Below are 19,787 nucleotides of genomic sequence, written 5' to 3'. Positions count from 1 at the left end.
TGCTTATCTGCTCTTTCCAGCATAAAAATGTTCCTCGTCTTCTTGATGGATTTTTGAATTTTAGTTACCATCATCACAACGATGGCATTATTGTCACCAGTCCCTGTCTCTATACTGGCACTACTGATAAAGTCAGGCCTATTGCAGCTATAAGGTCTAAAATATTTTTGTTTTGTATGGATAGTTGAACTAGGTGCTCAATACAGTTTCCAGAAAATGTGTTCAAAACTACTTCCCAAGACAGTATGTGTCACATGCGGTGAAGTCATAGACATCCCTGTCTATATGTGTTGGAGTAAAGTCAACTTCAACTAATATTGCAGGATTGGGGTACACTCACACTACTGAGTGTAGACTTTCTTTGAATGAATCTATAACTGTTACAGTCGAATCGCGTGGCTAGTGAAAGCATCTGATGATTAACTTGTGTTCACGAAGGCTGGTTTTCCACCTCCAGCATTCAGACACATTATTTTTACTAACTGCAATGAACACTCCCTTTCTATGGCATCTCACGTGCTCTTTAAATAAACATTCCATACCTCGTTAAATATTTTGGGGCTTTCTGCTTTGGGTTTCATCCAACTCTGTTATAAGTATAGTTTGAGTGTGAGAGCCTTCATGGAGGGTGGTAATTTCAAGAATTACATTAAGAATACTTTGATGATTTACTGTAAAAATTTTGAAGTGTGATGTGTGTTCACTGTGTATGTAATCTGATTTCATTCCCTGTATATTAACTTGCGAGCATTCATCACAGGATCTGAAATTTTTGACTGGAAGAATTTCACAGTATCAATGGATCCTATGTTTGGGAGTCTCCACTCGACTCTACACCAAAGGACCCTTGTCAATTCTGGGTGTGACACTGTCAGTTGTGAGCTCCGCTTGCACCCTGTGAGTTGAGACCAGCGGACTTCACTACTTCTCCTAGCCCCCTTGTATGAACTGAGGGTGGCCTCAGAGCCCAAGCAACTGCTATCATTGATGCCAACATGAGCCACAACTTGCAGATGACTGCACCCTGCACTTTGCACCTTGCACCCTCAATACCCACAGGCAGTGCCTCCACTACATCTTGTATGAACCACCCTCACGTAGATACTGAGCACACATTGGTCTATTTTCCAGCCTCGGACGCTATTTTCCTAAAGATCTGCATCATGTGCCTAACATTGAAGCTCCTGATAACCAGCAACAACTCCCCCCCCCCGTACCCCCCTCCTCCTCCTCCTCCTCCTCCACCACCTCCACCACCACCACCACCACCACCACCACCACCACCACCACCACCACCACCACCCACCACCACTATCACTCCTCTCACCACCATATGCCTGACACATTACAAGCTGCTGCTGTATCTGAGATGAGTGTGCGTGCTCTGTGTTGGATACACTGGAAGGTGCCTCAGCAGCAGAGCTCATGGGCAAAACAAGCGATATCTGTGGTGTTACATGTGGTGCACCAGTTTGTCCACTGCCACTACACCCTAAGGCAACAGCTTGCAGATAGCTGACAGTGGCCAATAGCGTCTTCAGTTGTTTGTGAACTATGGCCAGCCACTGAGACTGTAACTGCCATAGTTCACTGCAAGCTGGCAGACACAAACAAAGAATCTTGGCAGACCATGAGCAGAGGTTGGCACCTGACAAGGAAATGGATGGTTACCTTACTGCATTCAAAAATGTGCGACTGCAGCACTACAGGCAGTACTGAGCTACACTAAAAGAAACTGCAGGCTTCAAAGAAATAAAACAACAAATATAAATGAGCTCTCTTGTCTTTTACACACAGATTTTTATTACCAAACTCCCTGAGGACACAAAAATAAGCTACTAAAATGCACTAAGGCTGCCACTGTGACTACTTCACTGAGTGCTGTTAGACAAAGAGATGCAGACATGTTTGTGGTTCGTGGGTGCACTAGTTATGTGTTGCAGCAGTGGCACTTCTTACACATGTATTGACAATCTGGGCGTATTTAAATAAGATAATTATGTACATTTAGAGTAGACTCTTATCTAAAGTCTGTTGTGCTCAATTAAAAATACCTTAATTATGTTTCAGATTGCTCGTACAATATACACCGTAATTGTGTTAGAGATTTTGAGGAACATTGTCCAGGGCCTGCACCTAAGAAGGATAAAACAAATGACCGGATAAGCAAAGTTATGGAGATAATCAGGACTGGGAGAGAAACAAAACGAAAACCAAGTTCAATTAATTCAGCCCACAGTAAGTAGTGTTGAACTTACAAACTATATTTTTCACTCTTTTTTTTCCTGTCACAATATTTTGTTGCTGTAAAGTTTTGTTTCAAAAATAGATGTACACACTGAAAAAGAACGATATATCTGAAGATCATAGATTCCTACAATGACTCTTTGGCATGCCTTTGAAGTTATATGATAAATTACCAGGTAATTGTTACAACAAAAATGAGAGGAATGAGTTATTGCATAAGTGAAATTTTGATCTAGTGTTAATCCGTTATAATGGTGGCCTTAATTTTATTTTTAATTTTATGAGTGGGGCAAACAAATTTCTTCTTTCTTGTCTTTGTAAAGTACATAGAAAATAAACAGTTAGAAACTGTCTTTACTTAAGCTAACCTTCAGAATGAAATTAGTAACTAGATACACATTTCATTGTGCTCAATATGTTCTGTTCATCAGTTACAACTTCATTTAGGTGAGTGTTGATGTATCTTATACTGTAACAGAATTAAACCATTCATGTGTTTGTTTCCAACTAACAACTTGTATTTAAAGGCTCTTGCCACCATTGACTAGCATGGATTTCCTCTTTTTTACAATCCATATTTATGCTCCTTTTATGTGTAATTTCCTTAGTACTTCATTGTTGTGAATGCACATTACCAATACCAAAGCTTTCCTTGTGATGAAAATTTTACAAATACATTGGCAATTTGATGTGCAGTTACATAAAGTTAATCACTTTAACTGTGTCATGTACACTAAACTCTTGCTAATCTGGTCCTCCATAGACTGGTCTCTGTGACCCGGCACACATGGTCCCTAGTTGCTCAAGCCGAAATTGCATGTGCGTAACAATGAAATGTCGTTTGCTGCAATGCTGTTAGTTAATTACAAGGTTGAACATTGCTATACATTTTTGAAATTGTGGATTATTTTACAGTTCAGTATCATGGCTTCTGCAAAAGAATCATGTTATGCCAGGCCTCAAGCATGCAAGCCACTGCTACTGAGTACAGTGTTGGACAAGCAGCTATTTATAACATCAAAAAGAAAGATGTTGTTATTTGACAGTAAGCAACCCAAATGGAGAGCGAGTTGGAAAACAGAAGGTTATGCGAAAGAGTGAGAATAGAGAACTTGGCATAACTCTTTATAGCTGGTCCATAAAACAATGCAGTAAAGAATGCCCACGCAGTGGCCCCATGGTAAAGGAAAAAGCTGTTGCATTCAACAGACAACTTGGCAGCAGCAACTTGTTTGCAGCAAGGTAGGGTTGGCTATCAAACTGGAAAACATGACAAGGCATGCAAGAGCTGACAGTCAGTGGAGAAAGTCACTGATCTAATGAAAAAGATGCAGAAGAGTTTGTAAAGAACATACAGAAGGTAATAGAGGAAAAAGATTTTTTTGCTGATGCCTTGTATACTGCTGATGAAACTGATCTCTTTTAGAAAATGCCTCCTTCAAAAGGAACCCAAAAAACAAGAAGAAAGCTCATGGGTGCAAACATTAGAAATAGCACATAATGTGAATGTCATGTTGTAATGCAAATGGGAGTCATAAACTACCATTCATGGTGGTAGGGAAGTCTCCAATGTTCACATTGTTTTCAACATGGCAAGAAAGAGCTGAAGAAGAAAAAAAGCTTCCTATGGAAGCTATCCCTATAATTGGCAGTGCTCCCAGTTATCATCCTGATGTGGCTCTAAAGTACGATGTATACAAGCACTCTTTCTTCCACCTGATGTGACAATCCTGATTCAGGCAATGGGCCAGGAAATTTTGGACTCAATTAAACATCATTATGAACACTTCTTGTCTCCTTTCTGAATGAATGTGGAAACAACACTGCTGGAGCTATATTGAAGGTATGGAAAGCAATCAGTTTACTTTATGTTGTTTTCCTGACAGAAGAAGCATATTGTAAAATGGAGGAAGCTACCATAATGAAGAGCTGGAGGAAAGAGTGCCATTCTGACACTTTGTACAGTGACATGTTTCACAAGCTTCCAGGAGTAGTAGAAATTGATGAAGATTTTGATAAGTGGCTGAATGAGTGTGGAACAAACCAAACTTTATCAAATGAAGAAATAATCAAAAGCATGCAGGAAAGTAATGAGGAAAGTGAGGAAGGAAAGGGCACAGGAGGGGAGAGGATAAAGATTTTTCACACTGCTGGTGCTGAAGCTGCAGACAGCTTCCTGGAATACATTATGCAACAATAAGATACCTGCAGTACCAGTGTAATGTTTGTAAATTGGTTGCATGGTAAAGTATACCACCATTGCGTAACATCATTGTGACACCTAAGAATTTGGGACGTGTATCGTAATGAGGGATACTACTTTATGTAAACACACTCAGGGACTAAGTTTTCTGTGAAAATGAATGTATCTTTGGATTTTATAAAGTATAGTCCCTACATATCTAAACTAAATTTCAGGCACGCTCTATAATCTGGCACTTCGGCCAACCTAGCACCCAAATGTGCAAGTAATGGCTGGATTAGTGAGTGTCTAGTGTATTAAAATATGAGTTACTACATCATTACATTGATTTGAAAGATACAATAGTGTTTTTGTTACTAACAGATAAAGTACTTCATACAGAACTAAAGGTTTTCACTTTGGATGATCATGAAACCTAAGTGCTGGAGTTCATTTACATATTTACAATGGTTGCATGTTTTGGAATTGAATAATTACATTAATACACCAATATTACAATTTAAATCAGTTAGATAATTGTTATTACTAATGTTATTGTTAATACAGAAGTGACTGCACTGATATATGAGACTGTAAGTTGTCCATAATGAAGGGATACAATACCAATATAGGTATTGTAAACATCTGTTGACTTAACGGAAATATGGTGTTGATATATTCAGAATGTGTGATTCCATTGTGCTACATTAAGAGTGACTGGAGACATCGCTTTGGATTGTTGCAAGCAAAAAATTTTCAGAACTTAAGAAATATTCAGGTTTTTCATCAAAAATCTTTATTTCTGTGACTCATTTTGCAGTTTTAGTTGTATAATTAGAATGTGAGTAGAATGATTTCTCACTCAGTATGAATGATTGGAAGAATGCACATGAGGCAGTGCCAAAGGGTAACAGTAAAAAAGTCTTCAGAAATTGACTTAATGTAGTATCAGTAACTGCCACTTTTTTAATCGTACTTGAATGATTAAATTGGTGAGAAGCATTATCATATTAGTGTCAAGTACTGTGCCTTGTTGGACAGAATGAACAAATAAATTGTTACTCTATTTCTCAGTGGCAAGACTGATCACTAGAATGTCATATCTACAAAATACAGTAATATTTCAAAGTATAATTGTTAGGACCAGCAGCAGCTAGATAGCAGTTGCAGAATTTCATTGTGAATATTGTTGTTTTTAGATTTACACTGCTACATGGAAAAGATTACATTGAGTCAGATATGAAGTAAACTGCTACTAAATATGAGCTTACAATGAACTTTTGCGAAATCTGCTTGCCAGTTACCTGAATATCAAAATATACTTAGCTAAAAGGGCACACTCATATAAATATCGTAGTTGCAATCAACAAACACCTAGAAACTCAAGATTTGAAATCTTGGTGAAATTACAGTGGAAAACAAGGATGTAATAACTGTTTTTGTGAACTGTATGCTTCTCAGACCCACAGAAGATGCTGAGGACTGTATAGTTTGGAGTCAAGATATAAAGATCCATAAGTCAGCAGTTGAAAATGCACAGTATAGTAGAGTTCAATTCATTAGAACAGTTGGCTTGATGTGAAGCAATTTGTGATTGGTTGAAGAGACAAGGTGGAGAGTGGACAATTAAGACATGTGGTGTTGGGGAAATAATTTGATCAATAAAAATACCACCATAGGGAAGCAAAGAATGATAAATAAAATAAGTAACGAGGAAGTATAATTTGATGATCAGAAGATAGAAAAGGGAAGGATATGAGGGAGCAATTGATGGAGGTTTCTTACGTGTGATCTTGTATTACAACATTGTTTTTACATCATGTGCTGAAATATGAGTATTCATTGTCAGAACAATTAACTCATTAAGATTTCTACTGACTTACTCATGCACACCATGTTGAACCCTGTAATTATGAGCACAGTTTTATTAGCAAAATACACAGAACAGTAGAGGCACACAATTAATGCAAATACATCTTAATTTGGTGTGATGCAAATAAGATGCAGCCAGCCAGAAACAGAGTCCATACAAAATCCAGAACCTAAGCCAAAGCTGTCAACAGCTAATGGTGGTGAATTGAATATTCCATACAAGTGACCACATGAGACAGTGGTCACTCTGAACTGCGGGAGCACAGTTATTTAAAGACTGTTGTCGCAGAGTCCCAAGCTCAGGGCTTCTTCCGAGAGCACTGGTCATGCTTACAGATTGCAGTATCACAGTATCACCAGTGGTGAGGGCTGTAAGTAACGGTCAGTCTCCGACAGCTGTGATAGCTCCATCTTGCTGTCACAGTCAGTTACTGCTTCCCCCTCCTCCCCCGAGAGATAGCACAAAGGGCAGAGAAAGCCTATTAGTACTGGCTCCACCACCTGAGACATGGTGGTGTTGCTGCTAGAGTTAGGTCTGTGGATGCCACTGCTGGAGCTAGGTCGGAGGGTACTGCTGCTGTAGCTGGATCCAGGAAGGTCTGAATTATGACCTTGATGGCCTAAGGCTGGATTAGGTGCAGGTACAGCAGGTCCCCACCACTTGTGGAAAGCAAGTCTGCTGCAACTGGCATTGCAAAAGATAAATTTAGGTATGCTGGAGCCGAGTCCAATGCCATTGATTTAGAAGTGGTTACAGTTGGAAGAGCCCATGGCAACAGGTGGTGAGAGCAGAATGAGGAGGATCCAAGGCTGCCCCTCATGAAGCAGTTTGGCCAGGCTCTTCCCTGCAATTGCTGTGGCCCTGTAGGTGGCCAAGAACTAGGTAAGGGCATTTTCTGATGGTACTGTCCATTTTGCATCCCAATTAGATTGGGTTCAGAGTGGTGCCATGAGAAGATGTGACATCCCTTGTTGCTCACAGAAGCGGGAGAAATGGGTGGAAACAAACTGGAGACCATTGTATGAAACAGTGGACTTCAGAAGGTTCTCGGTAGCAAAGATTTACAAAAGGGCCATGATCGTGTTCATCATTGTCATGGACCACTTGGGGTGACATACAGAAATTTGGAGTATGAGTCCACCTCAGTGGGCCACATCTTATCAAATAAAGGATGTGTGGAGTTAATGCGGAGATGCTCTCATTGGCCTAACAGGGGCCAGAGTGAGAGTACCCTGGATGGTGCAGAAAGGTGCTGAGCATAAGTGGTACAGGATCGAACTATGGTCACTATATCCTTGTCGACAGATGGCCAATATTTGTGGTGGTGTGTCAGATGTTTTGTGTAGAATATGCCCCAGTGACCAGCATATAGGAACACAAGCACTCTGACATGCAGAGTTGAAAGACTGACAAGCCTAGGCTGTTAGTGTTCCATTTTCAGAATGAGAACACCATCTCAGAACCAGGAGTGTTTTGAGTGGACTATGCACCGTCAAGGATAAATGCTGAAGCCATCCTCACTTAATCCATTTGGCAACTCTACAGACAGTAGGGTCTGCCCTCATCTGTGTTATGACCATTGCATGTTGAGAGCAAAATTGTTAAGGGCTAGCAATGAATCAGAATCCAGCTGAAACATGACAACTTCCTGATTATAAAATTCAGGATTTGGGCGTGCTGGAAACATCATCAGGGCATCTGCATTGGCTTGTTGGCTTGTAGGTGATGTCATATTTACAGTATGTGCTGATAACAAAAACGTCCACCATTGCAGCTTTAGTGCTTTTCTCTCCAGGAGACTGGAATGTGTACCAGTCAATGCTTATGGTCTGTTAGCATCTGGAATTTTACACTGTAAATATAAGTAGAAATTTCTTAACTGCATAAATGATAACCAGTTATCTTTTTCAATCATAGAGTAGTTGCATTGGACAGAGTTTAGAGTCTTTGAAATGAACAGGATGTGCAAAATTACCAGCTCTCTTATTGGATAGCACCCCGTCCACCCCATGCTGCGAGGCATCTGTGACAAGAAGAAGAGGCTGTCATGGTGAAAATGGGATGAGATGTGGTGCCAGGTAGAACTTGCTTAAGTGTGAGAAAAGCTCATAAGACTAGTCAAATTTAGCTCCTTTCAGTTGCAAGATGTTGAGTGGGTAGAATACTTTTGCAACATTGGGAACAAGAAGGCCATAGTATTTGATTTTTTTTTTCTATAGAGGATTGCAGATCCTTGAGATTATGGGGTCTGGGCATGTTTTCTGTGGCATACACATGCTGCTTGGTAGGACAGATGTCCACTAGTTGATCAGAAACCAAACCAATGGATTGCTGAAAAATTTTCACTTTGGATGTTACATTTGAAGATAGAATAATGACAGTATTATCAAAGGGATAGATTGCTATTCACCATATACCAAAGATGGTGAGTTGCAGATAAGCACAACAAAAAGACTGTAAAACAAGTAAGCTGTTGACCAAACAGGCCTTCATCTGAATTATAATACACACACACACACACACACACGTAAACACAACTCTCACACGCGGCCTCAGTCTCGGCAGCCTGAAACTAAGTTTGTTTGTGTGTGTGTGTGTGTGTGTGTGTGTGTGTGTGTGTGTGTGTGTGTGCGTGCGTGCGTGCGTGCGTGCGCGCGCGTATTCTAATTCAGATGAAGGCCTGTTTGGTCAACAGCTTACTTGTTTTACAGTCTTTTTGTTGTGCCTCTCTGCGACTTGTCATCTCCACTATATGGTGGGTAGCTATCTGTCCTTTTCAAAATATTGTCATCCAGATAATTGTTGCACAAAGGAATGTCCTGTACAATTTGTTCCAGATAGTGCTGGAATACTGCCAGGTACAGGAAGTGCTGGTTGGTTATAATTAAAGTGCAGCTATTCGTGAAGGTCCAGTCTGGGTTGTAATTGTCTTATGGCTCTGATTTACACACAAACAAAAATAGTTGCAATTTTGGCTACCAGGTGCAAATCTGCAGGTGTGAATGCAAGGAAGATGTATAGAAATGATCCACATATAATTAATTAAGAGTGGGACATGGGCACAAAAGGTCAACTGAGTAGAGAAACAAAATGTTGATTTTTTATTAACCAACACTTAAACAGTTTGTTCAATATGAGCACCAGAGATGTTGATGAGGTACTACATCTGTAAAATAATGTAATCAGCAGTTACTTGCAGCAGTTCCATTGGAATCCAAACAACATGATCCTGTATACTAGCTTTCCCTCAGTTACAGACAGAACATGCCCATGGTAAAAGTATTGTTTTAGATACCATCAGAGTTAAAATTCACTTGGAATCAGATCAAGTGATCTTACAGGTCATGCATAAGGAAAACCTCTGGAGATAACACCATTCTGAAACGTTCCATAATGCAGATAATTCACTGGGCGAGCAACACCAGGTGTTGGTCCATCTTCCATGAAAACAAGAATTGTGCTATTCCAAAGCAGGAGTCACATGCTGTATAAGGTTGTGTCAATAATGTGCAGACTTCACAGTACACCTGACAGGCTCTCTTGTTGTATTCTCTTTAAAGAAGAATGGACCGAGAATAAATGTGTTTGTGAATCCTCACTACACAGTCACATATGGCAAGTGAAATTGGTCTTCGTGCTCAAGACATGATTTAACAGTACCCCAGATTTGGCAGTTCTGTGTGCTACTGCAAAATGTCATGTAAAATGTGCCTCATCACTGCATAGAATATTGCCCAGCCACATCTCGTCATCAATCCATACCACAAACTGAAGAGCAAACTCAGAACATTTCTGCGGTCCATGAGGTTACAGTTGCTACACTGTCTGGATCTTGCACAGGTACCAGTGTAGAATAGACCACATACTTTCCTTACTGTTTAGCATAGGATAGACAATTCTCATGACACTGCATAAACACTAGCACTACCGGAGCACATGCCGCATGGTCAGTTACAGCAACAGCAACCTCATCAATAACTTCCAACAGGATAGGAAGCTTTCCTCTTCCAGGTGCCACACCAAGCTCCCCTGTGTTTTCGAATTTCCTTATCATCTTCTTTAAACTGTTTAATGAAATTAGGCCTGTCTTCAGACCTTTTAGTCAGTGCAGCACTGTAATTGCTGCTGTTCACACACAACAGTTTCATTAACAGCTCTCTCTTCTCGATAGCTGTACTGTTCACTCACGTTATGGCTTATCAAATGACAGTGTGGATGTCATACCATCATACAAACAGTATACAGTGTCAGATTTGCGCTTGGAGGGCAAAATTTGAACTTTTTTTTTTTTCAGTGTAAATCGGTTTTGCATTAACACATTAGCAAATCAAGTTTTGCTGCCATACGGCAATTACAGCCCACACTGGGCCTTTGTGAGAGCTGCACTTTAATTACAACCACCTGGTATCAAAGAGCTGCCGGTCGTACTGGTAGAGGGGCCAAAGTACCTGCAAATAAACCTCCAATAATTTAAAATTAATGTAACTTTCACCATCGTATAACAGTCTTCTGGGCACCCAATTGGAAAAGCATGACAAACTCCAATGAGGAAGGCCCATTGGCTTGATGAGAACAGGGGTAATCATTTCAATGTTCTCCAGTCTGTCCAATTCCAGTTTAACTGTGTCCTGTAGGATGTATGGGATCTGGTGCATCCTTGAGAAGCAAAGCATGGAACCTGTTTTAAATGAATTTTTCCTTCCACGTCCATAGCCCTACCTAACCCAGGAGTGAACAGATCAGAATATGAAGCAGTTACATCTTCTATGCCTTGGAATGGAATCTCAGTTGACACCAAACACATATTTTCCAAAACTGAAAAACCAAATGTATCCAACCCAAATATGTTTTCCACACTACAGGAATTAATGTCTAAGATTGTAAATTTCCTCGAAAGGTTTTTACGAGAGACTTCTGTAGTAAAAAAAATCTTTTATGTGTATTTAATGACTACTATATGTAGTGATAATCATATGAAATGGTTTTTGTGTAGGGGAACATAACACAGCGTAGGTAGCTCTATTTATGATAGAAGAGAATGCGCCAGTATCAAGTAGAAAAGTGACATTAAAGCAATTCACTTGTAGTGTCAATAATGTTTTTACAGGTTTATACATTTCTGGATGAGTTAAAATTTCAATAGCGTGCACTGCTTCACTAGGCATATGTGAATTAGATCTATCAGAGGAGTAAATGGTAGAACAGGGATTCCACCCAGAATGCTTCATTATACCTTTGCTGCTGTGTACAAACAACTGACACACACTGGTAGTGTGACCTTGAATGCTGAATGAAAAGCAAATAGCTTACTAATGTTGGTAGCATGGGTAATGAGGGTAGCATATTGTGCTTAGGGAAATGGCATGGGTAGGGACTAGCATGTTTACAGGAGTGATCCACGTGTGCCTAAAATTCCCTAGTGTGCATGTGGGAAGTTTTTTCCAACTGAACCTATGGGGACTGCGGATACTGCAGACTTAGCTTCCCACCGGTTTTCAGTTTCCTCTGGAAATTTGAAAGCCTGAGCAATTTTAAGGACCTTGCCTAAGAAAAGATCTAAATACCATAAAGCCTGTTCGCGCACTTCGTTATTGGGCAAATATTAATGAAGCAAGTCCCAAGTCATGGAGTAGGCATACGGTGTGCAATGTGTGTTGACTGAGCACACACAAGCACAACTGTGACTAAGACCCTGAAAATCAGTGACCCAGTCTTTATAGGTTTCTGACTGTTGTTTACAATTCTGTTAAAATTCCAACCTAGCGTACACCATTGAGGATTGACATCCATAATGATCCTCAACAGGTTACAAAATTCAGCCAAAGACAAACTATCAGAATTTTTTGTGGAGAACAACTTACTAAGCAACCCCAACACACTACATAAAGTCCATGAAACAAGAAAAATAGCATTTTCAGTCTGAATTGTTTACCTGGAAAGCAGTGAATTGATAGTTGAGGTGCTATAAATAAGTCTCTTATTCTTCAACACCCTCTTGAAAAGATGGAAGTGGCAGTACTGGCGCCTCATTACAGGTGGGCAAGCAAGCTGTAGTAAGATGAATTTCTGTTGCTGTTGGTCTAGTAGTTGCTATTCCAGCTGTCATAATTCCTTCTGTAATTGCTGATCAAGCTGCCATTGTTACTGCTGTTGTAGGAGCCAATGCTTCATAATTTCTAGTTCCTAATTGCCTGTTTTATCGATTCACTGAGAGTTCGGAAATACTCGTCTCTTCTGTTGAAGTCTGTAATTATGAGCGCAATTTGTTGAATGAAATATACCCAGACAGTAGAGAGTTACAGATACTACAAACACATGTAAATTCGACATAACAAAAATAGAATGCAACCGGCTGGAAACAGAGTCCATACAAAGTCCAGAGTTGAATCCAAGGATGTCAACAGATTGTGGCTGATGAATTGAATGTTCCTTGCAAGCATTCAGAGGAGACAATAGCTGCTTGGGGTAACAGTAACACAGTTACAGTCAGTCAATGGTAAGGGGTCCCCGCCAAGTAATATGATGTGTTATCCAGGCTTCTTTTGAGAGCACTGGTTGCAGTGACTGCTTGCAGTCTGCAGCATCACAGGTGGTGGGAGCTGTAGGTAAGTCATTCACCAACAGCTACAATAGCTCATTATCACTGTCAGAGCGAGTTACAGCATAGGTAGCCACATTGTGTCATGGCTTATTGGTTTGGTGATATGTGAACTCGAAAGACGCACATGCGCTTCATGAATACACAGGGTGTTCCACTGAAAAGATGTATTCTGTGTCTGCTCTTTACAGAAGATCCATTTACCTGTGTATTGTCATCAGCATTAAACAGGGCATACATTCCTCTTTACTAAAAATGAATCATTTGTTTCTCTGGTACATTGAACAGTTGTTTTAGCCTCCAACATCAAATGTCTTGTCCAAACATAATTGTGCGGTTTTAATACTCTGCGAGGCAAATGAGATGTAAAAGCACAGTGCTCTATTTGAATTTGATGGGTGATTAAACAAATATTCATCAGGAACTTCTTTTCTATGTGCTTCAAAGGAGTTCCATGGAAAAATGAGTTTTGGCATATCTCTTCTCTGTTTGTTTCTTCTGCATTTACATTATTTAAGAAAGAAACAAACAGTTTTATTTTTTCCTTTACAGGTAACATCAGGAATTTTGAAAACAATTTTTCCTGATTTTTGAGAGTTGCTTTGGCTAAACTTAGCATGTATTTGACACTTTACCAGAAATTAAATGTAATCAGAACAAATAATCTGGGTTTCCAGTTTAATTTAATGTGGAATGTAGACAATGAACAAGAAATAGAGATAGGCAATTGCTCACCTCTCTTCTTTTCTTCTTCTTCTTTTCTTCTCTCTCTCTCTCTCTCTCTCTCTCTCTCTCTCTGTAGAAGGAAGCCATCATATGTTTCAAACATGCTCTTTTGCAATCACATACTTTATTGGAATGAATACATATTTTTAGTGTATAATTGTTGTGGTAAAATTTCAAGTATTTAATATATGGCAAATAATACCAAAAGAGAAAGTCTTCAGTATTGTCAAAATTTATTTAAGAGCAATTTAATAATTCTATTTAAATACAATAATTATTTATCATTATCATTCTGAACTTATCAATAGATTCAGTCTTCAAAATTTCATAAAATATATACACAGTATGATTCTCAACTAAAATGTCAGCAGTCAGAAACAAATACTGGAATTGATTGTAATTGCTTAATTCTAGTGAAATATATGCTGTGTTAAGGTTATTGAGAACTTAAAATTTTGTGCTGTGCAGAACGCAAACCCTAACCCATGCGTTTCATTAAAGATTTAAACTGTCAGGAGTATTATTGTCATGAGATTGTCATGATTGCTTTCTCATCACTGAGTCCAGCAGACCATATCATTATGTAGCAATATTAAACATTTTATATGACTGACTGTAATATTTTTTATCCCTAGTGTGTACTGTTACAAATAGGGGGGGGGGGGGGGACACCTCTGTCTGGATGTACAACTACTAGCTGTAGGGATGTAAAACTACTAGCTGTAGGAACAATTTGTTCTTTCTTACAGTGGGGAAGAAGGATCAGTTAGGAAGTTTCGAAAAGGGGTAACAGGTCCTTCAAACCCTATATTGAGTGGGCTCACCTTATTAATTATTTTTATTTACTGATATGAGCAGTGCTGAAAGTCAAGCATGGTGAAGAAAAGGTATGTGACAGTGTAGTTATTTTATTGCAAGGGCATATTTGCAGAAGAAGTCTCAGTTTTGAGATGTAAAATTAGGGAACATGATGAGGTATGTAGTAAAACGAGATAGTATGCAGGTAATAGTGACAGTGTAAGAGAAACAGTTGTCAAATGAGTTTGGTAACCTCTTCAAAAAGAGCTGGCAATGTATGGAATGGATAATAACTGGTAGTTGACAATTTAAAAGGAAAAGTAGTTACTACATACTGTGTACATATTGATGCACAAAGTAAATAAGACCACAAAAATTTGAACAACATTCTATAAACAGTAATAATAACCAAGAAAAGTAAAGATTATCAACAAACAGGGTAAAAATGTCAACAAAACCCAGAAAATTGTCAACAGGTAGACTAAAATTCTCAACGAGCCTCAAAAAACCATCAAAAAATCTGGTGGGTTGCCCAAAAATGGGGAAAAATAATCACAGACCAGAAAAAGGTGATATGCAAACAAAGAGAAGAGGTTAGCAATGAAAAAACAAGGCCAGCAAACAAAGGAAGGAAGTTATTGTTGATAAACATGAAGAGAAAGTGTGTTAACCACAGAAAAAAGGTAATAAACATAGTACAAAATGTTCAAATAACTTGCACAAATACAACCAGGGGACTGTCAACAACCACCAATAATTCGACAGGAACTCGCCCTGTCAATTTCAACGCAAAACTGCAGCATGTAAGCACTTTGCAAAGGATTTTTAAACCTCGATTTGCAGAGCGATGTCAGCACACACACACACACACACACACACACACACACACACACACTCTCTCTCTCTGTGTAAACACTAGTGTGCCACCACACTTAAGAAGTTAGTGATAATTAATAACCAGTTGGTGTGAAGTAGCATTAATTTTTCCCTCTGTTTTTTTATTAATGGATAGAGGATTCCACACAGAATTTCATCATGAAGCTCCATCTCTATTTATAAGATTACTTAATGCTTTAATTTCAATACTTCCTTAATAACACTATCCCAGTAGCTGGAAATGTATGCCAAAATCTCTATGTTGTTGTATTCCATTGCATGACCAGTGCCACGACAGTTTTCTACAATAGCAGATTTGCTCAGTTACTGTAAGCATGTGTGACGCTTAAGTTCAATGCACAAGTCCTTCACAGTCTTGATCCAGCCAATATATGATATGTCACAGCTGTGTGGAATATGATTGACACCTGCCAAAATCAGTATCATTGTTTACGGAACCTGAAAGTATCTAATCTTACACTTCACACTATATTTCCTGTTGAAAATGTTCCCTGTGTAAGACAAAAAGCCATAGACTTTGGTGCCACCTCAGTATTATCATCACTCAGCTGGTGTGTGGTTGATAAAAGCACAACACACATCTGACCTGTTTTTCACTCTAACCATTCTGACAACAGGTGACCTCAGGATGAGCTAACTCAGCTGTGAGATTCTCAGGATCTGAAATGACGTGGGCGCTGTGAACTGAGACACGAAGTAGCCTTTCACACTGAGGTGGATGGCGACAACTATCAGCCTGTAGGTACAAGTCAATGTGAATAGGCTTTGTATAAATGGTCCCAATGTACCATCAACCTCCCTCCTGATCAAAATTCAGGTGTTCTAAACTGTCATTCAAAGTACCACTGCCAGGAGGCCAAACAGTGCAGCTGTTGTCTACATACCTGTAAAGACACACAGGCTTTAAAGCTGCCAACTTCAAGGCATGTTCCTTGAAGTCTTCCATGAATGTCATCCGACAGTATATAACAATATAAAGGTTCTGTTGTACACTTCCAGCTATTGGGATAATGTCGTTAAGGAAGCATTGAAATTAAATTAGTAAGTATCTTATAAATGGAGATGGGGGTTTTGCTTAAATTGTGTATGGAATTTTGCTCTCTCCCTTGTCAAAAACAGAAGGACAGAGTTCACCTGTTGGTTATTAATTTTCCATGTCAATAACTTCTGCCATTTGTCATCTTTGGTTGTGTGGTGGTTCTAGTGTTTACTGTGTGTGTGTGTGTGTGTGTGTGTGTGTGTGTGTGTGTGTGTGTGTGTGTGTTATCTTTCCAGAATTGCAAACTGAAGTTTTAAATCCCCAAGCACAACAACACTTACCTGCTGCAGTTTTACCTTGAAAATGACAGCATGTACCCTTTTGAAATATAAGTGCTAGTTCATAACATCACCCAACTGCATTTCTGTAAATTGTTCGAACATTGTAGACTCCATCTTACACAAGAAATATGGAAAGTGTATGATAACAGATGTTACAGTGCCATGTTCTGGTTGTCTGTACAAGCATAAAAGCTAGATCTTGCATGAGGTGAGTCTTCTTCAATAATTAAACTTCCCTAATGGGTTCTAGCTGCATGTGAGGCAGCTGTACCATTAAGGGAGTGATAGTGGAGTAATATCTGATCACACGTCTGGTAGTTCCTCATATGGCTAACGTCCCCCTGTTGTATGGACCTAATTGCAATAATACAAGCCTCTACAGTGTTATACATGTATCCTTAACTTTCACAACACCATGGCTTAATGACTTTCATTATGGATTGCTTGGGATACAAGCAGAAGGTCTGCAGCATGCTCTTCATCATTTGAAGCATGTGACTGGAGGAAGCAGTACTTCTCCTGACTGGATTGTCATCTGATGCCATTGTGCTGTAATGAAAATGAAATAAAACATAATATAAGAAAGAAGAAAATTTCTTGACATTACAGTGAAGGACTGTAATTTTCAAATAAAAATGCATTATTTAAAAATTTGTGTCATTTTAATACGACATGCTCAGTGCAACATTCGTGCATTGATTAACATCCGTCCCTCAAGTATGAGCCTGGAATATTGCAGATTACTCATCTACATCTTTGATGACTTCGTGATTGGACTCAAAACATTTTCCAGGTGCACTTTTTAAAGTGGGGATAGTTTGTAATCGGGAAAATCTGGTGAATAAGGTAGATGATCCAACATTCCATACTTCAATCCCTCATTTGTACCACTGCCAAACCACCTTTGTGTATAGATCCAGTGTGCAGATTTTTCTTTCCTTTCACAGACCAGACCTCTGCTCTCTCCTCCATTTTGCATTGAAAACATGTATAAAGTTCACTAGTCACTGTTTTGTCCTTCAGATGGTAGTCAGAATATCCTGGTTTCCTCCCAGAAAGCGCTAGTTTCTAGTTCAAGAAATTGATTTTGGCTATTTTGCTGCACGGCTATGTGCTTTCACTCACTGCTTTAATTGCAGTTTTGTTTTGGCGTGAAGTGGTACAGCCATGTCTTAACCACAATACTGGAGCGGCACAGAAAACCAATTTGGTTATTCAAATGGTCCCAGCACCACTGACAACTTCATTTGTGCATTTGCTTTCTGTCAACATTGAACATACATAGTACATGTTTTATATGCAGGGTGACGCAAAAGTGCCGCACTTAGGTGCCGACATGCAATTTGTCACCCAGATACAAGACAAAATTTATCCAGCAAAATCATGTCGGGTGCATTTTGAAACAAACGTGTGAAAATCAGGAGCTGGCAACACTTCACAGCACACCAGAATGTATCTTCCTGCACTACTATACTAGCCTTGAAACTCACGTCCAAATGGAGCTATGGTTCGAACCTCATCAGGTTCCTTTCTTATTCTTTATACATCTGTTCCCTAGTTCTTGGCATTTTTAAGCAGGACATCATTTTGTCACATGACAGTAACCTATCACGTGAGACTGGAATCCATTAAGCAAAATGCATGTGTCTACTAACTGTGCATTGCCCAACCATAACTGGTCCTGTCAAGTCATGTAGGGTGACTTCCTGATGGAGTACACAAATGATGAATATGCCAACATGCTTTTGGTGCTGGGTGCGTCCGATAATGAAGCTGTAGCTGGTACTTGTGCATATGATACATGATGCCCTCAAAGGTGCCTTATCAATAAGAAGGTTTTTTTTTCCACCTGGAGCAATGCTTCATGAAACCGGTAATCTTATCCACAAGTAATGGACAGAGGTCATCCAAGCACTAGATGTATTCCACAAACAGAGGACGTGATTCTTGAAACTGTTCACCTATCATCTCGCTTCCCTGCACCATGAAGATTGTATCTACATGGAAATGAGCACTCGGTGCAGAGAAGGGGCAGAGATATATGCTATGGCAGGAATGGTGGTTTCACCAACACAGACATTGACACGATCTGTGCTAGCGTAATGTAATTACTGATCAATCAGAAGCTGTATATGGGCTCTCTAAGGCCACCACAGCAACAGTTTTGATAGTCACTTGCTCCTGATGAAGAGTGTGAAGGTAATCATCGAAAGCTCAATGTTTTACTCTAAATTGATGGGGCATGAAGTTTGAGAATGTTTTATACAAAAATGCCATTGCTAAAGACTTCGTTGTCATGTATGTTAATTTGCTGTTCAGATGCTTGTGTTCATGATACTTTTAATCATAGTATGTATATTTTGTAAATCTGGTGCTGGAGAATGTTCCACTGGGCATAATACATATATATTCCCTATTCAGATTTTGTACAAAACTCTTGACCAAGTTTGTTGACTGAGTTACTTATGTGTGTAACTATGTATATTTTAACATTCTGACTTGTCTTTGGTATGTGCTACATTGTTATCTTACAACTGCATAGTATGCAGTTGGTATTGACATTTTAGCTGTCACCAACTTCCAGAACTGTGGTACAGCTCTGCATGAAGCATTCTGATCATTAATTCTTCAAGTGTACATATCTCTTTCTGACATCTTAATCATTGAGTGTGTCATGCCTAATTGTGCAGAGTTTCAGCATTGTTATTTGTGGTTGTGGTTTTGGGAAATCCGTGATGTGGACTGTCTTTAAGACAAATACAAGAATGTTTGAATTCCCCTATTTGTGTACTAACTATTGCACATAAAGGAAGAGACTCAGTATGTGATTGAATTAATTGTTGTTGTTAGTAGACCATCTAAAACAAAACAAAATTGCAATGACACGCTATTACAATTTATCCATTTAAACAGAACATATACAGTATGACTCCTTTAAGACACTGAATAAGCATAACTGTTTTGTAGGACAAGTTGACATGTGATGTGTGTTACATGCTACATGTACAGACATTTAAAAAAATCAGTAATATCAGTTCAGTTTGTGGGCAAGGCTGTGAAGTTTTCACCTGCTGTTTGTGCTAGGACGTTTCAGAAAATCTATTCTATACTAGATCAAACTGGCTCATTCCCCACACATTAAAGAG

The 19,787-nt window shown here is 39.2% G+C and overlaps 1 protein-coding gene across 1 annotated transcript in view; it reads left to right on the top strand.

The window, feature by feature from the left end:
* The window catches only part of LOC126456070 (rho guanine nucleotide exchange factor 12), a 1,154,422-nt gene that overhangs the window by 492,962 nt on the left and 641,673 nt on the right, over positions 1-19,787 (top strand). The window contains exon 17 of the mRNA XM_050091825.1: positions 2,071-2,238. Coding sequence (XP_049947782.1) covers positions 2,071-2,238 — 168 coding nt within the window. The remainder of the gene's footprint in view (positions 1-2,070; positions 2,239-19,787) is intronic.

The sequence above is a fragment of the Schistocerca serialis genome, chromosome 2 (assembly GCF_023864345.2).
Source record: "Schistocerca serialis cubense isolate TAMUIC-IGC-003099 chromosome 2, iqSchSeri2.2, whole genome shotgun sequence".
In the NCBI taxonomy this organism is placed as follows: Eukaryota; Metazoa; Arthropoda; class Insecta; order Orthoptera; family Acrididae; genus Schistocerca; species Schistocerca serialis.
This window is presented reverse-complemented; position numbering and strand designations above follow the sequence as displayed.